This window comes from Tetrapisispora phaffii, chromosome 7 (genome assembly GCF_000236905.1).
Source record: "Tetrapisispora phaffii CBS 4417 chromosome 7, complete genome".
In the NCBI taxonomy this organism is placed as follows: Eukaryota; Fungi; Ascomycota; class Saccharomycetes; order Saccharomycetales; family Saccharomycetaceae; genus Tetrapisispora; species Tetrapisispora phaffii.
Genome location: NC_016526.1, coordinates 428,667 through 445,897, shown reverse-complemented (window position 1 = coordinate 445,897; position 17,231 = coordinate 428,667). Strand labels below are relative to the sequence as shown.

Here is a 17,231-nt window from a genome sequence, read left to right as displayed (position 1 = left end):
GGATAACGATCTACTTGGGAATATGTCCTAAAGCCGTTTACTTTTCAATATATTTTGATTAAGATGTGTTCACATAATTGCCTTGGCCAAGGAGTTACATATTTTTTAAAATGTACCACAATGCCCAGTCAGTACTGAATCGAGTAAACCGTTCACTGTTTTAATATTTCTATAAATAACAAATACAATACGATGATAAGTGAGAAATGATACATTTTGGCGTATACGTCAATGTCAACCAAACTGTTAGCATAAGAATTTAAAAATAGTAGAAAACACACATATATACACACATATAAAGTTGACAAACACAATGCATTAGATGATGAGCTTAGAGGATCTGACTAAGCACCAACTGATATGCCACACACAATGTGCACCATCTATGTAATATCTATCGTTGTAGTATATATATTATATTATATTATATCTATAATATTGTTTCTATTAAACCTCTTCATTGCAGAGAATAAGATAATTTTTTCCTGTTCCCTGCCCTGGGATCGAACACGGAAAGTGACAAAAAATGCCCTGTGTAATACGAGCAGATTAAAAGAAAGTAGTGTGTTACTTCACCACTGTGTACCAAAAAAAATTTCTCGGCAGAAAAATGATTACTCTCCACAGGGGATTCTAAGTCCAAACGAACGTTTATTTTAATTTTCCAAAATTAAAATCTAGATTCATATAATATCGAGATTTTGAGATCACATAATAATCAATTTTATATTCTCCGCGAAGGTTCAATAAGCACCGTTAAATTAATTATATAATAAAGAATTAACGATGTGATCATAATACCTTAAGTTTGGTTATATATATAAATAACTTAGCTTGATCTGAGTTCTGTTTCATTGACACGAGGACATAGATCCACCTTTATCGTTGTTTATCTAGCTTAAGGAAAATTGGGAAAAACTAGGTAAACTAAGAGAGTTTGTAAAGGGCAGTAATCGCATACCTTCACAAAAATTTAATTTATTGTAGGAACGATGACTTTTATAGACAATTATTTCGAATATGAAACAAGAATCATAGATTACTTAAACACTGCTCCTTATGTGCATCAATTTATTCATGATAAGTTGAGCGGTAGAATTACTCTATTCTTAATTGTTGTTGGTATAATGGCTTTTATTAATGAACTATACATCACTATTGAAATGAGTTTCTTACAAAAGGAAACTTACGAAGAGTTAGAGAAAGGTAAGATTGATGAAAGTCTAAAATTACATAGAATGCTCATTCAAGATGATTATCACAGTAAAGAATATTTGGACAAAAAAAGTGGTATTATAATTGAAGATTTCGAAGATAGAGACAAATTCTTTGCTAAACCAGTCCATGTTGCGCATTTATATGTTGAATGTAATGTTATAAGAAATGGTAAAGAATTATTGTCAGTTCCTTACAGGTTCCATTTAGAATTTTCTCCAGAAGAATTTGAAGATGAAAAGAGACCAGAATTTGGCTGTACTTTACGTGTATTGAGGACTAAAGTCTACCATTTATTCAGAGATAGTGAACTATACAAAGAATTAAACGGTGAAAGTGAGTTGAATATTACTGTATCGAAAAATGTTAAAATTTATAACACTCTTTCGGACGTTTTACCAACTTCTATTGATGACATTCAATTATGTTTCTTAAAAATACAAACTGGTGATCACATCAAAGCTGAGATTACATGGGATTAGATGCATTTATCGCAACTAATTGTTTAAATTCGTAGTTTTCATATTACTGCATGATTAAAGGTACTCATAGCTTTATATATTCATCACTGTCAAATATATGCATTTGTAGGCAATTGAAATATTGCGAGTGTTTCACGTATATAGAGTTTCCTAAATATATCAAATATTAACATATCTTACCATATGGGGTCAACTGTTTATATATCTATTCATTTGTCGTAACACGAGGAACACCGATATCTTGTTCATGCAATTTATTCTCACACCAGCACCATAGTTTCATTAATTTAATCAACTTTGATTCATATTGAATATCAGAAAGATCTGTTCTGGTTGACCCCAGACTTCTTTTGGCATGAGAATCATCTGCGTGCACAGAAGGATCATCTGTATAATCATTATCATTCAAATCATTGTTTGATATGATATCATTTTTTGTACTTGTCCAATAATTACTAGTGGATTGCTCATGATTAGGTTGTGGACTTCTAACATTTATCTGAGAGTCTGTTTTTTCTACTTCCATATCATCAGATTGACTGTCATCACCATTTGCAGCTTTGTCCCTTTTGGATTGTGTATTTAAAAAAAATGATGTTTGACTCATATTATTACTATGGTTCTGATATTTTGATATGCTATCTGTTGAAATTAGATCCGGAAACCTCAGTAAGTCACCACTTCTCTTTATAATGGAAGGGTGTATAATGTTAAGCAACCTTCTATTAACGGCCTCTGCAATTTTGGACCGTAAGGATAATGAATAGTAATCAGTTAAAAATTGAGGAATTTGAACATCTTCTGTTTCACTATCGCTTAAAGACTTGTTAGCATCAGGTTTATTTTGCGGAAACAAGAGTAAGGTCATCACAAGCTCCAGCTCCTTCATATATATTTCATTTGATGATACTTTTAAAATTAATTTGTTCTGGGCGTATTCAACTAAACTCATAATAAACTCACTATCATCATTAGGATCTATACTATCATTGGATCTAGTATCATTATTATGAGCCCTTATCATCTCAATTAAATTTAATAGCAACAACTTAAAATGTAAGTCGTCATCAGATTTCTTGTTTGAAGCCTTTCTATCTTCTGTCAATTCTAGAACCTCTATACCAAAATTTGAATTTATTTCATCAATTACTTTCCCTATCTTCCCCTTTTTAATCAGAACCATAATTTTAGCCCTTTCTTCGATCTTATATAAGTTTAAAAAATCCTTAATATCCTTATTAGATTCAATTATACCCAGCTCTTTTGCCAATCTAATGCTTGCTGACTCGTATGCCATTGTTACAAAATAATTTAATAGTAATTTCGGAATGCTTGGCTCACTAATAGTTTTACGCGTAGATAGACCAGTTTGATAAATTGTCTTTGACAATTTTTTGTTATTATCGTTAGATGTATCTGTCACCAAATTCCTTACATCATATTCATCTACGAGGACAGATTCTTTTTTCACTCTCGCTTGCCATTCCTCTCTAGTGAACACTTTAGAGTAATGATTACTTGATGGCATCTTAGCTATGTGACTCTGTGGTTTTATTCTATAGTTCTTTCTACGAACTTGTAATTTCACCAACCTACCTTTATTTGGAATAAATTGATGTAGATTGTATATAACTAACTTAGATACTTCGAATTTTATCTTTATTATAATAAAAGTTACTAAAAAAGATATCTGTGATCAATATTTAATAAACTCCCTTAAATATTTTACAATTGAAACTATCAAATTAATGAATGTAACTTATTTTCAGAATAATTTAAAAACCAGTAAATGTTGATTATTATAATAATCATGTGACGTTACCCGAATGGTGCAATCATGGACATTTCCTGGGTGACGCGACTTCATTTCCAAAAGAAAGATGAAATTAGTTCGGCAGATGTGTCACAGAACAAGCAATTATGTCGTTTTAGAAGTCGCCATGGGAAGTACGATTTTTACAAATTTCAGTGACCGAAAGATGATATAATGAATGTAGTGCTTTACAAGAAGTGTCAAATATTACTAAAGATAAGTATTCCCTAACTATCAGGTTGCATGCCATGTATCGATAGAATCTAATCTTTTAGGGCGATGCAAAAAACGTAATGGTCCTAAGAGAAGACTACGGAGTTAAGGAATAGAAGTTTCATATTAATATTTATTTAGCCAGTTCTTTATCAGAGTACGAATGAGGTGAAATCTGTGTAACGCAGCTGAACCAGATATTTTTGTTCTACCCAGAACAACCTCTTTTCAGAAACATAGAAATGTGCAAGCTTAAGCTATATTTTGATCTTCTCACATTATTAAAAACGTTCCTAATATCTTCACGTAAAATCGAAGAAAAGTTTCATAATCATTTGAAGAGATCTAGATGGCTGATATACCGGATTTAGATACACACACTTGTATACCTGTATCTGCCTGTACCTACGTCACCATGAGTCGCACGGCATTCTAACCTAAGTAAGAAGATATCACTTTCACAATTACGTATATTTCTGATGTATCAACTAACACAGATATATCGACGTAGGAAGTTCATAATTAAATTTATCAAGTATTTGTAATTTACAAAAAAAACAACATATTTTGTATTGGTTTTTGCAATCAAACCGGATATTAAATATCGGAATTTCAAATGACATGCCAGTCCCGGCTCTAAACTTTTCTTATATCTAATAATTTGTAAATATTTCAAAGATGCGTTTATTGTTGTATGACAAAAATAATTACTATTTTGAGATACATAGATAATCAAGTTACCACATTTTATAACCATTTTTGAGGGTTAAAACTTAAAATTTACAAGATATCTTTTATTTTGTTCATTTTGTTGTTAATATTACCATTTCGAAATGCACAAAGAAGAAGAAGCAAGATATGATCAGTGAACGATATCCATTTAAAGAAACTTGGCATAATAAGGTATATTTGAGAACGAACAACAGTACCAATATTATCCAAAAACAATATAGAACATACATAGGGCGAGCCAAATACAACAAAGCAACGGTGATATCTCTATGATGTAATAAAAAACTGTACCTTCGTTTCTTAGTTGTAATTAATCCGGATTTAGTTATAAATCCAGCAAAAAGCAACAAAATAGCACCTACAAAATAGGGGAGCAATGGACATGAACGTTTGTAGTAACAAAACGGTCTTGTAATGTTGGGAACCAAATGTTTAGTGTAATTGACTAATTAGGGAGAAACGAGTTAAGTAGTGGGTTAATACTTTTGCTTTCTCACATTCCCCTTGATTCAAAGCCGAATTTACCACACAAAAACACAAAGAAACAAAAGAAGAAGAAGAAGATTAAATAATTTTTCATTTTCCGTTTTCAATTTTTTCAATTTTTTTTTTCGGTCGTATCTCTGCCATTGCTGCAGTTTATACACCGTAGAACATACTATTAGATATGATTACTAAGTCACTTCATAATAGGACTCCTACTGTTATCATTTTCTTTTTTTTTTGCAGATCAGTACATATTACTAAAAAGGGAAGTATTTGACTCAAATGTGTGTTCTTGGTTGTAAAAGCGCGCACAAAATACTTAGCAATATTCCTGTTTTAAAGATGAATGTGCCTAGGTTGTACGTACTCCAACGGCGACTGCGTGAATATAATGCCGTATGCTATATATTATTATTATTATTAGAAATTTCTTTTTTTGTGGACTTTTTTTTTTTATTAATCTAGATTTCGTGACAAAATACCAAAAATATGGGACGAGCGTATATTGACGGTACTTTCTTAGAAGTTGTGTTTCTATAACAATAATATTTTATTGTCAACAATTTTATTTTATTTTTGTTGTAATTAATTGACTGTAAATAATTCGTATCCTTATTCTGGTTACACTTATAAATTAATTTTGTAAACACCATTCTTAAAGTGGAAATAATTATCTTAGTGGCAGTGTCCCTGCTCTTACCTACAGGAGTGAAGTGTCAATATCAAAAGCGATATTTTTCGTTATTATTAAGAACAACGAAAAAGGTTTATTACACATAAAAACATCGCACCTATCTTATTAGTGTTCATTCGAGGAATAATGGATGATGAATAATGATGACGATAATGGCCACAAGCAAAAGCAACCACGCAAGCAAATAAAGTAAAACATGTTCATTAACTATATCGGACCATTTTTGCATAATGTGTGCTTTTTAATTTCTTTTTTATCTTTTTTGTTTGTTTTTTTCGAAGAGGGGGGAATGTAATATTATGTTGACTGATGTAACTTTTTTACGGAGTATAGACATTTAGTAACCCTTTTGGTATTTCTGACAATGAGGAATAGTTGTGAGATTTGTTCTATGGTTAATCCACTGGCAAATAACAGATAAACAAACGAAGATAAGTAGAATGACCGAATAAAGAAACCCACCTAAAGAGGATATGGATACGGTTTAGATCTAACGAACCTTTAGTGTCATTACGCCGTTTTGTAAGTGCCTATCTGTAGTAAATATGATGCTTGTTCATTTATGACGACAATTCTGTTGAATTTCTCGTTTGTTATACCTAATTAGTTATCAATGTAAAAATTCATCTCATCTAATATGTTGGTAATTAGGCGTATCCCTTAAATCATAAATGCAACAATCTTTCAGCAAAAACACAAATTCTTAAGAATTCTTCGTCTTTTTTGTGTTTTTTTTTATTTTCAGATTCAGTGACTCGAAGTACGTTGTAAGTAATTAAAATACAAATTACAAAATTAAGATTTTGTCAAAAATGCATAATATGTGGCATTGACAAAAACCCAAACCAATATCCCAGGCAAATAATAATAGTAACTTAATCAGATTTAAAGGAGTATTTTTTGAAAAAAAGACACAGCAGCAATAAAAACAATCAAGAAGAAGATGTGTCTGACACAGAATAATAACCGAATTATTGTTTTTGTGCTGGCTTTGAAGACTTAATAATCTTGACATTTGGAAGCCTTTGTTTGTCACTAGTTCGTTAACTCTTATTTTTGGTTTTTTAATTTCAGACCAGTATTGTGGTTGACATTTCAACTTCGACAACTTCAGAGTTTATATCCTTATTACAGATGTTTGGGTATTTGTTTTTGAAATTCTGAGCAACTGCAATAACGTTATTATTCAAGGAATAAATTTCTTCGATCCCTAGTACATTTGAGGTCTATCCTTTACGTTTTTAAAAAATAAAACTGTTATACCACTCATAATCGGAATCATCTTATTTTTTTTCTAATTACTAACGAATTAAAAGTAAATAAATGTTCATTTACTTACTGTAGTTGAATTTTCAGTAATGATGATGCATTAAAAGAACAGTTCTTGTAACCATATAATTCAGTCAAATTTAGGTAAAGACCTTAATGAGTTTTCTTTTAAAGATTAGTTTAAAATTATAATAAAATAATTAAGTTTAATCTCGAATATTGTGAATTTTTTTTTATATAAATATGTGTGTTGAAAATTATTATTCCAAATACTGACGTTGTATCTAATGGATGTTTGGAAAAGATACAATATTTACGTTAGACGCTTATCTTAAAGTTTCTATTATTTTATTATTTAATAATATTGGAAGCTTTCTTTTTTGTATTTCAAAATAATCTGATATTTCGTTTTTTGTTTTTGTATTCATTTTTATTTTCAATTATTTTTTTTGTTTTAAGCTTCAGTTATTCTAGTTTTATTGTGTTATTATTACTATTGGAATATAAATTAATGAATAAAGAATAAAAGAAAATTGGTACAACGATATATTCATAAAAGACGTTTTGCTAAAAAGTGATAATTATATTTTTCTTTGTCTAAGAAAAAGCATATCAAAACTGAGAAACTTCCAAATCTAATCAATTCAAAAAAACATTGTTGTTAAATAATTTTTAAATTTTATTGAATTTACAGTCGAGCATTAATCAATTCATTTAACAAATAAGAAATTTCATCTCTCGAGGTACTAAGGTTGTCCGAAACGCTTTGTCATTTACTACCAAATATACAAGTTAGAAGGAATAAATTACAGAGCACTCTAAATAAACAATTGTTTACTTACGATCTGTCCTTTATTTTCTACGGTTTTAATTTTTTTTGACTAAACTTTTTTTTTAACTTTGTTGATACAGTGATTTTAGTGTCACTTCGCAAAAAATATACATTTCCAGATTAGCTTACATTCCCAAATCTCATTATATATATTGATTAATACTTCAAAAAAACAACAACATGTCAACACCAAAGATTAAAACTATATCAATAGCCAACCCTGATTACACTCCTAATAATAAATTAATTTTTAAAAATAATATTCAATCCAATTATTTTGATAATAACCACATCCACAATAATAACGACATTCAAAATAATACAAGTAAATCATTAATTGCCGATTTACAGACTTCAAGAGACTTCACAGATCTTAAAAATGAAACATTATTCTCTAACACACAGAAAAATTATAAATTAACAACTTCTAATAACATAAATAAGTTACTAAATATAAGAAGCAACAGTGTTTATACCAGTGCCCAAAATAATTTTTCTATGAGAGAATCTGAAGTAAATCAAAATGGTCATCGACAGATTGAACCTAATTCATCTTCACAAATTAATACTGACAATGTATTTTCGAGGGGACCTCAACAGCGTAAAAATTCCCTAGACTCTTTGATCAAAGCAACACAATCTGTTGAAAAAAATTATGATTCAAAGTTGTTATCAAGTAAAAATAATGATACGACAAGTTTTCCAGTTGAGCAACCAAATAATATCGCAAATAATTCTGTCAATGATTCTGAACAACTCTATAAAATCAGTTTTAATCCAACTGTTATTGATAAAACCGCAGATGCGAATAACATAAATCATACATATAGAGAAAAAATTTCAAGGTTGGTCCAAGCACATCAAATCTTTAATGACGACATCCAATCGTTTCCACTTTATAAACAGTTAGAGAGTACATTTCCATACCTTCCAAATTTACTCACATATGATGCAAAGACATTAGATGATTCTATTATTGATTCATTAAGCTATGAACAACTTCTAAGCATATCTCAATCATACAACAATTTCCGTTCGATATTCGATGAAATAATACAGCTGAAGAAGGAGAAATCAAAAAATAATGACGCATACAGTCTTCCAACATTGCCAAGACAGCTCACGCAAGCTTCTACTTTCAGTAATGCACAAAATGGTCAGAACGGTTCTCTGTCGCAATCATATTCTTATAATGCTGTCAGAAGAAAAACTGATCCAGCAACTACTGTTTTACCATCCATTGGTTCATTAACCAATTACAGAGGACTACTCAATAGTAGAAGTGAGACAGACATATCGGGAAATATATTAGATACTAAGGCATACAATCAATCCCGTCCAGTGACGCTCAATGACAGGCAAGTATACTCAAACCATAAGAAATCGAATTCAGATCCAATAGATACTTCAATTTATTCACCTACAACCCAACTTCCAAATAGAAATCAGAACATCGATAACGTAAACTATGCTGTCAAGAAACCGGCAATCAGAGCAGGAACAAACTCCATCACCAAAGGTGGAAAACTATCAAATATAGTTAATACTAATATTCCTAGTCAGCATTCATATGGAGTTAATAACCCCAGAACATTTGTAATAAATTCTATAATAAATCCACAACCAATTGAAGGTCATCATTATCAACAACCACAGGTACAGCGCACACAACATAATAACCAAACTGTTCCACAACAACAATATTCCCAGTTCTATAGACCTCATACATCCGGTGGATCATCTTATTCTAGCAATGTCGGAATTGGAGCAAATGCGTCATATAATATTCCTGGCGCAGTTGCGACTGACACAATTTCTAAGCAACATAGTGCAACTCCTGACGCAACCTCTAGCGATCAAGGAAGTAGCAATGGAACGCGTCATAATTCGGTTACTGAGGAATTACTTATTGCAGAATCGATGCGAAAAAATGAAATTACAAAAATGGCATGCGTACATTGCAACGATCACGATACTCCTGAATGGAGGAAGGGTCCTTACGGTAACAGGACCCTATGCAATGCATGTGGTTTATTCTATAGAAAACTAATAAAGAAATTTGGTTTAAAATCAGCTAATTTGGTAATGAGATATAGGAAAAATATATCACCTCATGATCGTAGGGTACCTTCTGGTCTAAGTAACATTCCCGAGTCCCACATAAAAGTACTGAATTCAGATAAGACGTTGGATGATGATTATAATACTATCCCATAAACTTAAGATATTACTTCATTTCATATAATTAATGACATTAACTTTAAGAATCTTTCAGAAGGGATTCAATCATCTTTCATTTTTAGCATGAAACAATCATAGTGCCACGACCGAAAAATCAAGTTTTATCCGTTGTAATTATATATATTAACCAATTAATGATATATCAGGCAAATAATAAATAAAATTCTACCTAATTGACTGTTCTTGTATATGAGACACATTCATCACCTCTGTATAAGGTGTACCCTAACACCATTTTCGAAATATCTTAAACCATTTATGTATGAGCTTCAGAGGTTATTGATGAGAAATACTTGTAAAATTATTAAAATCACGAAATATTTCGCTACCAATTCCCTCGTATAGAGACGGTCGTACGTAATACCGTTCGTAATATACGCTCCATGTCTTTCTGAAAAAAAAAACGAAAAAACATCAAAACTTAAATTTAAGAAGAGAAAGGGAAGAGAGAGAAAGTATTAGATCGAAATCACAAATGATGATTACATTATCGAAATTATAAATTCTGTATTATATATCTATTTATATCGATAGTTACGACATATAATTAAAATATAGGAAATTGACAGTACGAATACGTTATTGACAATTAACCGAAAACTGTACATATTCCAAGTTAGTAGTCGTAGCAGATGGGTTTACTGACTATTATCAAGAAACAGAAAATAAAAGATAGAGAAATCAGATGTTTGATCTTAGGCTTAGATAATGCAGGGAAGTCGACAATTGTCAATAAGTTATTACCTAAAGATGATCAAATTTTAGATAATGAGATTACACCAACTATAGGTTTCCAGATACATTCATTTTATCATTCTGAACATTTGATTACTATTTGGGATATTGGAGGACAAAGCACATTAAGACCTTTTTGGGATAACTATTTCGATAAAACAGATATATTGATATGGTGCATCGATGTCAATGTTCAAATTAGGTATGACGAATCTATCAAAGAGCTTAAAAACTTGATCAACATGAATAATGACAGAATTGGATATGACTTTCCGATATTAATTGTACTTAACAAAACTGATCTTTTACTTCAACAAAATGATGGAAATAACCTGATAGAAGGAAAATTGCTTAGTTTACAAGATAAAGTTATCAAATCTTTAAATTTAGAAAACAAAGTAACAAAAAATTATGAATTCATCCAATGTAGTGCTTCACATGGAGATGGTATTGAGAATATCATGAATTCAATTATTGCATCAAGTGAGTACAATTCATAAACATTATATAGTTATATTTATTTGTATACTACAAAATCATATTGGATACTTCATTTAATTAGTTATACAAATTCTGAGATGACTATCTATGATCAATGTTATGTAACTTTTTCTTAATATGGTAGAAAACGGAAATTTGAAATTTTAAGTAAATGGTTGTTAAAATTTTTCAATTAGAGCTTTGGTTTGAAAATGTAATGACTAATTTATTTAAAATACAATATTATCATAAAAAACCTAAGTAATGTACAACCATTTGTAAATAAATCTTAAGAATACCTGAAAACAAACGATGGTTATAATGGAACACGTATTTAAGGTAGCATTGAGGAGTAATTCGAAAGAAAAGAAAAGTAAAATTCCAAATAGAATACGAAAAGTACCAGATTATGAACAGTTAAGGTTTGCAAATGAAGATATAAATAAACTGTCGAGATACATTAAAGTGCAACGATTAAAACTATATGCATCGTGTTCCTTGCATGATTTTGAACAATTTAAATATATATTGAACGAAAAAATGAAATTCAATGATCTAATTTTGGATATTAAAGCAACGATTCCATTAGAACAATTCCAAATAACAACTCTTACACCTAACAAAGAACAAATCGAATATTTATTTGCTAATATAGTCGATGCTATATATAAAGCAACAGGTTTATCATTTGTGATATATAAGTCTAGGAATATCCGAGATTACAGAGTATTCTCTAAACTGTATAAATGTAAACAAGAAAGAGGTAGATTAAACAGAGAAATATGCCCTGATGGCAATGAAAATTTTATTGAGAATAATGCACAAATAAATTCAGATAATAATGGAACTAAAGGAATTTTAAATTCTAATAATAAAAAAAGATTTGATTGTAACTCAAAAATGTTATTATCCATTCATAAAAATTACGGTTTTTTACAAATAATATTACAACATAAAATACAACATGAACCTCTTATAAGTAATAAAAATTTTGAAGAGTTATTGGATAGATTAATGAATGGTGATTACACTACTATTGATGTAGATAATCATATCAACAACTACAATTATTATAACAGTAACAATAATGTTGATAATCTAACAACATATAACGATACCTTTTAAGTAAAAATGAACAATATATAGACTTAAATGCAGGTTTCCATATATTTATATTTGTAAATATAAATATAAACACAATTGACGAACTGCTAAATGAACTGGTCACAGAATGAAGTTTAAAGTTAAGTACTACATTATTTAATCCATTAGACCGATGATGATTCATTTTCCTTTTTTGGCCGCTCAAATTTGGAGGTTTAAAAGAAGTCAACTGAAAAAAAAGGTATTTAAAGACATGGTAAAAAATAATTCAATATTATTATTATATATTTGTCTTAATCAAGTAATTAATATGTATTTCAAATAGAATAAATACATATACTCAGTTTATTTTGTGGGTAGGATATACGTCAATTAAGAAAGATGGTAAAAGTTTGTGTTTTAGGTGCTTCTGGTGGTATTGGACAACCATTATCCTTGTTATTGAAATTAAGTCCATACGTCTCCACCTTAGCATTATATGATATTAATGATATTACTAAAGGCATTTCGAAAGATTTAGATCACATCAATACGAACTCAAATTGCTCTGGTGCGAATGCAGACATTGCAAATATTTTAAAAGATGCTAATATTGTTATCATCACTGCGGGCATTCCTAGAAAACCAGGGATGACAAGAGATGATTTATTTAAGATCAATGCTAAAATTGTGAAAAATTTAACAATTGAATACGGCAAATATTGTTCTGCAAATACAAAATTATTAATTATTTCCAACCCAGTGAATTCACTAATCCCTGTAGTATGCGAAACGTTGAAATTAATGGGCAAATTTAATTCTAGACTAGTGATGGGTATTACAATGCTAGATTTAATCAGAGCCAATACTTTTTTGGCAAATCTCTTGAACGAAAACAAAAGTAAAAAGAAGAACGCAATAGTGAATTCCAAACAGTATAATAAACAATTAAATAATAATAATATTATGGTAATTGGCGGACATTCAGGAACTACTATCGTACCTTTATTAATTAATAAAACACTACTATATAACGAAAAAGAAATCAAAGAATTAGTTCATCAAATTCAATTTGGTGGCGATGAAATTGTTAAAGCTAAGAATGGTAAAGGCTCAGCCACATTATCAATGGCTTTTGCTGGATATTTTTTCACAAATGAAATATTAAAGACAATTAATTTTGATAATGAGGAATCAATATATTCAAACGAAAATAATTTACCATGTTATGTTTATTTACCTGATTTACCAAATGGTAAATTTCTACAGGATAAATTAAAAGAAATAACACAAAACAGTGAATTAAATATAGAATATTTTGCAATTCCAGTCAAATTAAATAGAAAATCTGGTGATATTAATTCAATTGATTTAAGTTGTATATTAAAAAATACATTATCCCCAAATGAGAAAGAAATGATTAAAGTTGCATGTGAAGCTTTAACCAAAGATATCAAAACAGGAGAAGATTATATCAAAAATAACTCAAAATTATAATAATAGTGATTATACCTATTTAAATAATGGTTTCATCTTATTTTATATATATATATATATTTTTGAAACCATTTAGTACTATATACAACGTCAGTAATAACTATATTCAATATTAGTAATATGTGGTTGATTAATACGATAGAGAGTTGCTTCCATAAGAACTATCTATGATACCAACAAGTAATATCTAAGGATTCCGCGCACAACAATCAATTAAATGAATTAAAATGGCTGGTAGAGACGTCCCTTCTTCTTGAACAACAGACAGTTGACAGAAAAGGACACACCAAGTAAACGATTGCTCCATTCACCTGGTGGTGGTGATTCGCAGTGAAAAGGGTTGCCTCTGTTGCACACATTACTTCAGCGACAACAAAGGAAGAGAAACAACAGACTAAGACAACACATTCTCCGACCCAGTTCCAGAAGAACTCCGTACGCGAGAGAAGCAAGTGGAGAATCCTTGTAACTTGCGCGCATGGCGGTTCCCAGCCCGTTTCCCCGCCCTATTACTCTCTTGCCTAGACACACACAGATACCCACACCAACACTCGCCAGTTGTGATACAGGCGTCGCGAACGGCACAGAGAGCAGTCGCACATAATTTACCACGGCATAGCACGACATACTGTTGAAAACACTGGGCCCGCCCGATACATTGTCGATTGCCTGACGGTTTTGTCTCACCAATTAATCAATCAATCTCCTTTTCCCTCGGTGAGGCGGAGAGACGAGGGGAGGTGGGGCTGGCCCATACAAGTATTATTGTAACGTCGGGTAACCGTCGGTGTCTCCGTCCTATTCTACTATTGTTTTTGTGGAGATGACATAGATCACACAAATGACGAGCTATCAAAAAAAACATAAACTAAATAGACTGGATATTACCATGAACTTCATTCGTGGAAAATCACATTTTAGAAATAAAGGAAATTTTAAAGTAACGGTTAATTTATAACGACTGATAGATAATACTGAAACTAGAAAGGTAGTTTAAGCTCAATTACTTTAGTTTTTTTAAAGATCAGTTTATTATGCTACTATGCTCTCATATTATAATATAATATAATATACTGAGTGACAATAGATTCTAAATCAATATACCGATTATCTAACTCTTTTTACTCTATTTAAGTGCTATAGAATAAAAAAATATAAGTAGTTTACGGCTTCACCAAAATTAACAAACACAAAATAATATAAGATCACCTTTTCTATTTCCATTAAAGATATCCCGTATTTCGTTTTGTTTGAATAATAAGGGCTTCTCAATAAAAAAAACTAAAATTAACAATAAGTTGTCTTTGTTTTATATGTTTTTTTTTAGAGTATCAAGTTAAAAAATAAAAAAGAACAGTACCACTTTAATTTACTAATTAATATTAACTATATCATTTTTTTTTAAAGATTTTTATGATCTGATAATAATAATACACATAGATTGTTTGTGGGGCATTTTAAATAATAATCATAATAATATTAATATTAATAGTAGCAATCATATATTCATTAATATCAGCTAATTACTAAAAACTATATTTCAATATTCAGTTTCTTCGTTCTTTCAGAACTTTATCATTATTTCAAAAAGGGAAAATATGTCATCCACTAATGGGGTTGCAACTGCAATAGTGCATAAACAAGTATATTTTGGCCATGCCAATAACAAAACAAAATATCTATCGATAATAAAAGATCTTAATACAGATAATAACAGGAATACTAATAACAACGGTAATGACCTATTAACTAATGAAAATAATGAAGTTGTAAATACTATTAATGATAGAGATAATAATAATAATACTAAAGACAACAATAATGAAGATGGCAGTGACGATACAAACACCATTGAAGACGAGCCAGTGACCATTTCGTATCCTACCACAGAAGTGATTGGTCATGGTTCATTTGGTGTGGTGTTTACCACTACAATAATTGAAACTAATGAATTAGTAGCAATTAAAAAAGTATTGCAAGATAAAAGATTCAAGAACAGAGAATTAGAAATAATGAAATTAATTAATCATAAAAATGTAATCAATTTGAAATATTTTTTCTATGAAAAAGATTCACATAATGAAATTTATTTAAATTTAATTATTGATTACATGCCACAATCATTATATCAGAGGCTAAGACATTTTGTACACCAAAGATCACCAATGCCAAGATTCGAAATCAAATGCTATATGTATCAAATTTTTAAAGCATTGAATTATTTGCACAATAATATTAATGTATGCCATAGAGATATTAAACCGCAGAACTTATTAGTAAATCCAAGTACATTTGAATTGAAAATTTGTGATTTTGGTAGTGCAAAACAATTGAAAATAACTGATCCAAATGTATCATATATTTGTTCAAGATATTACAGAGCTCCAGAGTTAATCTTTGGTTCAACAAACTATACAAATCAAATCGACATTTGGTCAACAGGTTGTGTAATGGCAGAATTATTGTTAGGTCAACCAATGTTTCCAGGCGAAAGTGGTATTGATCAATTGGTGGAGATTATTAAAATATTAGGTACCCCTTCAAAACAAGATATTTGTGCAATGAATTCAAATTATATGGAACATAAATTTCCACAAATTAAACCTATACCATTAAATAATGTCTTTAAGAAAGAAGACGAGGTAACAGTGAGTTTATTAACAAATATATTGAAGTATGATCCAATGGAAAGATTGAATTCATTGCAATGTTTGTGTCAAAAATATTTTGATGAATTAAGAATAATAACTACTGGTGTTGGTTTAAACCCCGACGGTGATAATTTAACGATTAATAACGAACAAAATTTGAATCTCAATCAAATCAAATCGTTAGTCGATAAATTAGAATTGTTAGATTTTAACGTCTCAGAAGAATTCAATCATTTGAATAGCATTCAATTAGATGCTATAAAATTGAAATTACTGCCTAATATCATACCAGGGTAAAAATAAAAAAGATGCAAGGACATATATATATTCACATTTTTTTCCATCAACAATGAAGCAGCATACATTCATTTGCCTCAACTATCATGCATATAATCAATAATAATATAATAAGAATATTGTTTTTATGAAATTCTTTTTCTTTGATTAAAAAAAAGTAACATAAAATTAACATTTGAAATACTAAATAGTGATATTATTTTTTAGAAGGTGTCCATGTTTCAAGTATCATGGATACTAGTTAATAATTAACTAATATAAAAAAAATATCTTCAACTTTTTATATCGATTTATAAACAAGCACCTAATTTTTAGGGATATTCGAATATTGCATTCTCCATCATATTGAACTAAGTAGAGGCAACAATAAATAAATAATATATTCTATATTTCTGATCTTGATATACATTTATCCCAAGTAATTAGACTACTGATTAACTTATCAATAGACCATGTAATATAGAAATAGCTCACTTTTACATGGACATTTTTGTGATCATCATCGATTTTC

At 29.8% G+C, this 17,231-nt stretch overlaps 7 protein-coding genes across 7 annotated transcripts; 6 read left to right on the top strand and 1 right to left on the bottom strand.

Annotated features, from left to right (window-relative positions):
- Positions 1-992: 992 nt before the first annotated feature.
- Positions 993-1,697, top strand: ERG29 (Erg29p; the record flags this gene model as incomplete). Its single annotated transcript, XM_003686437.1, has 1 exon — positions 993-1,697. One exon carries the CDS (start codon positions 993-995, stop codon positions 1,695-1,697), a length of 705 nt encoding a protein of 234 aa, XP_003686485.1.
- Positions 1,698-1,902: 205 nt separating this feature from the next.
- GID8 (glucose-induced degradation complex subunit GID8) lies at positions 1,903-3,225 on the bottom strand (the record flags this gene model as incomplete). The annotated part of the gene is made up of 1 exon (XM_003686436.1): positions 1,903-3,225. One exon carries the CDS (start codon positions 3,223-3,225, stop codon positions 1,903-1,905), a length of 1,323 nt encoding a protein of 440 aa, XP_003686484.1.
- A 4,691-nt stretch (positions 3,226-7,916) lies between these two features.
- On the top strand, positions 7,917-9,953 carry TPHA0G02130 (GATA-type transcription factor; the record flags this gene model as incomplete). Its single annotated transcript, XM_003686435.1, has 1 exon — positions 7,917-9,953. One exon carries the CDS (start codon positions 7,917-7,919, stop codon positions 9,951-9,953), a length of 2,037 nt encoding a protein of 678 aa, XP_003686483.1.
- Positions 9,954-10,609: 656 nt separating this feature from the next.
- Positions 10,610-11,212, top strand: CIN4 (Arf family GTPase CIN4; the record flags this gene model as incomplete). Its single annotated transcript, XM_003686434.1, has 1 exon — positions 10,610-11,212. The coding sequence occupies one exon, from the start codon at positions 10,610-10,612 to the stop codon at positions 11,210-11,212; it is 603 nt and encodes a 200-aa protein (XP_003686482.1).
- A 292-nt stretch (positions 11,213-11,504) lies between these two features.
- Positions 11,505-12,317, top strand: TPHA0G02110 (uncharacterized protein; the record flags this gene model as incomplete). The annotated part of the gene is made up of 1 exon (XM_003686433.1): positions 11,505-12,317. The coding sequence occupies one exon, from the start codon at positions 11,505-11,507 to the stop codon at positions 12,315-12,317; it is 813 nt and encodes a 270-aa protein (XP_003686481.1).
- Positions 12,318-12,677: 360 nt separating this feature from the next.
- On the top strand, positions 12,678-13,772 carry MDH3 (malate dehydrogenase MDH3; the record flags this gene model as incomplete). Its single annotated transcript, XM_003686432.1, has 1 exon — positions 12,678-13,772. The coding sequence occupies one exon, from the start codon at positions 12,678-12,680 to the stop codon at positions 13,770-13,772; it is 1,095 nt and encodes a 364-aa protein (XP_003686480.1).
- A 1,598-nt stretch (positions 13,773-15,370) lies between these two features.
- RIM11 (serine/threonine protein kinase RIM11) lies at positions 15,371-16,720 on the top strand (the record flags this gene model as incomplete). The annotated part of the gene is made up of 1 exon (XM_003686431.1): positions 15,371-16,720. One exon carries the CDS (start codon positions 15,371-15,373, stop codon positions 16,718-16,720), a length of 1,350 nt encoding a protein of 449 aa, XP_003686479.1.
- Positions 16,721-17,231: the final 511 nt, after the last annotated feature.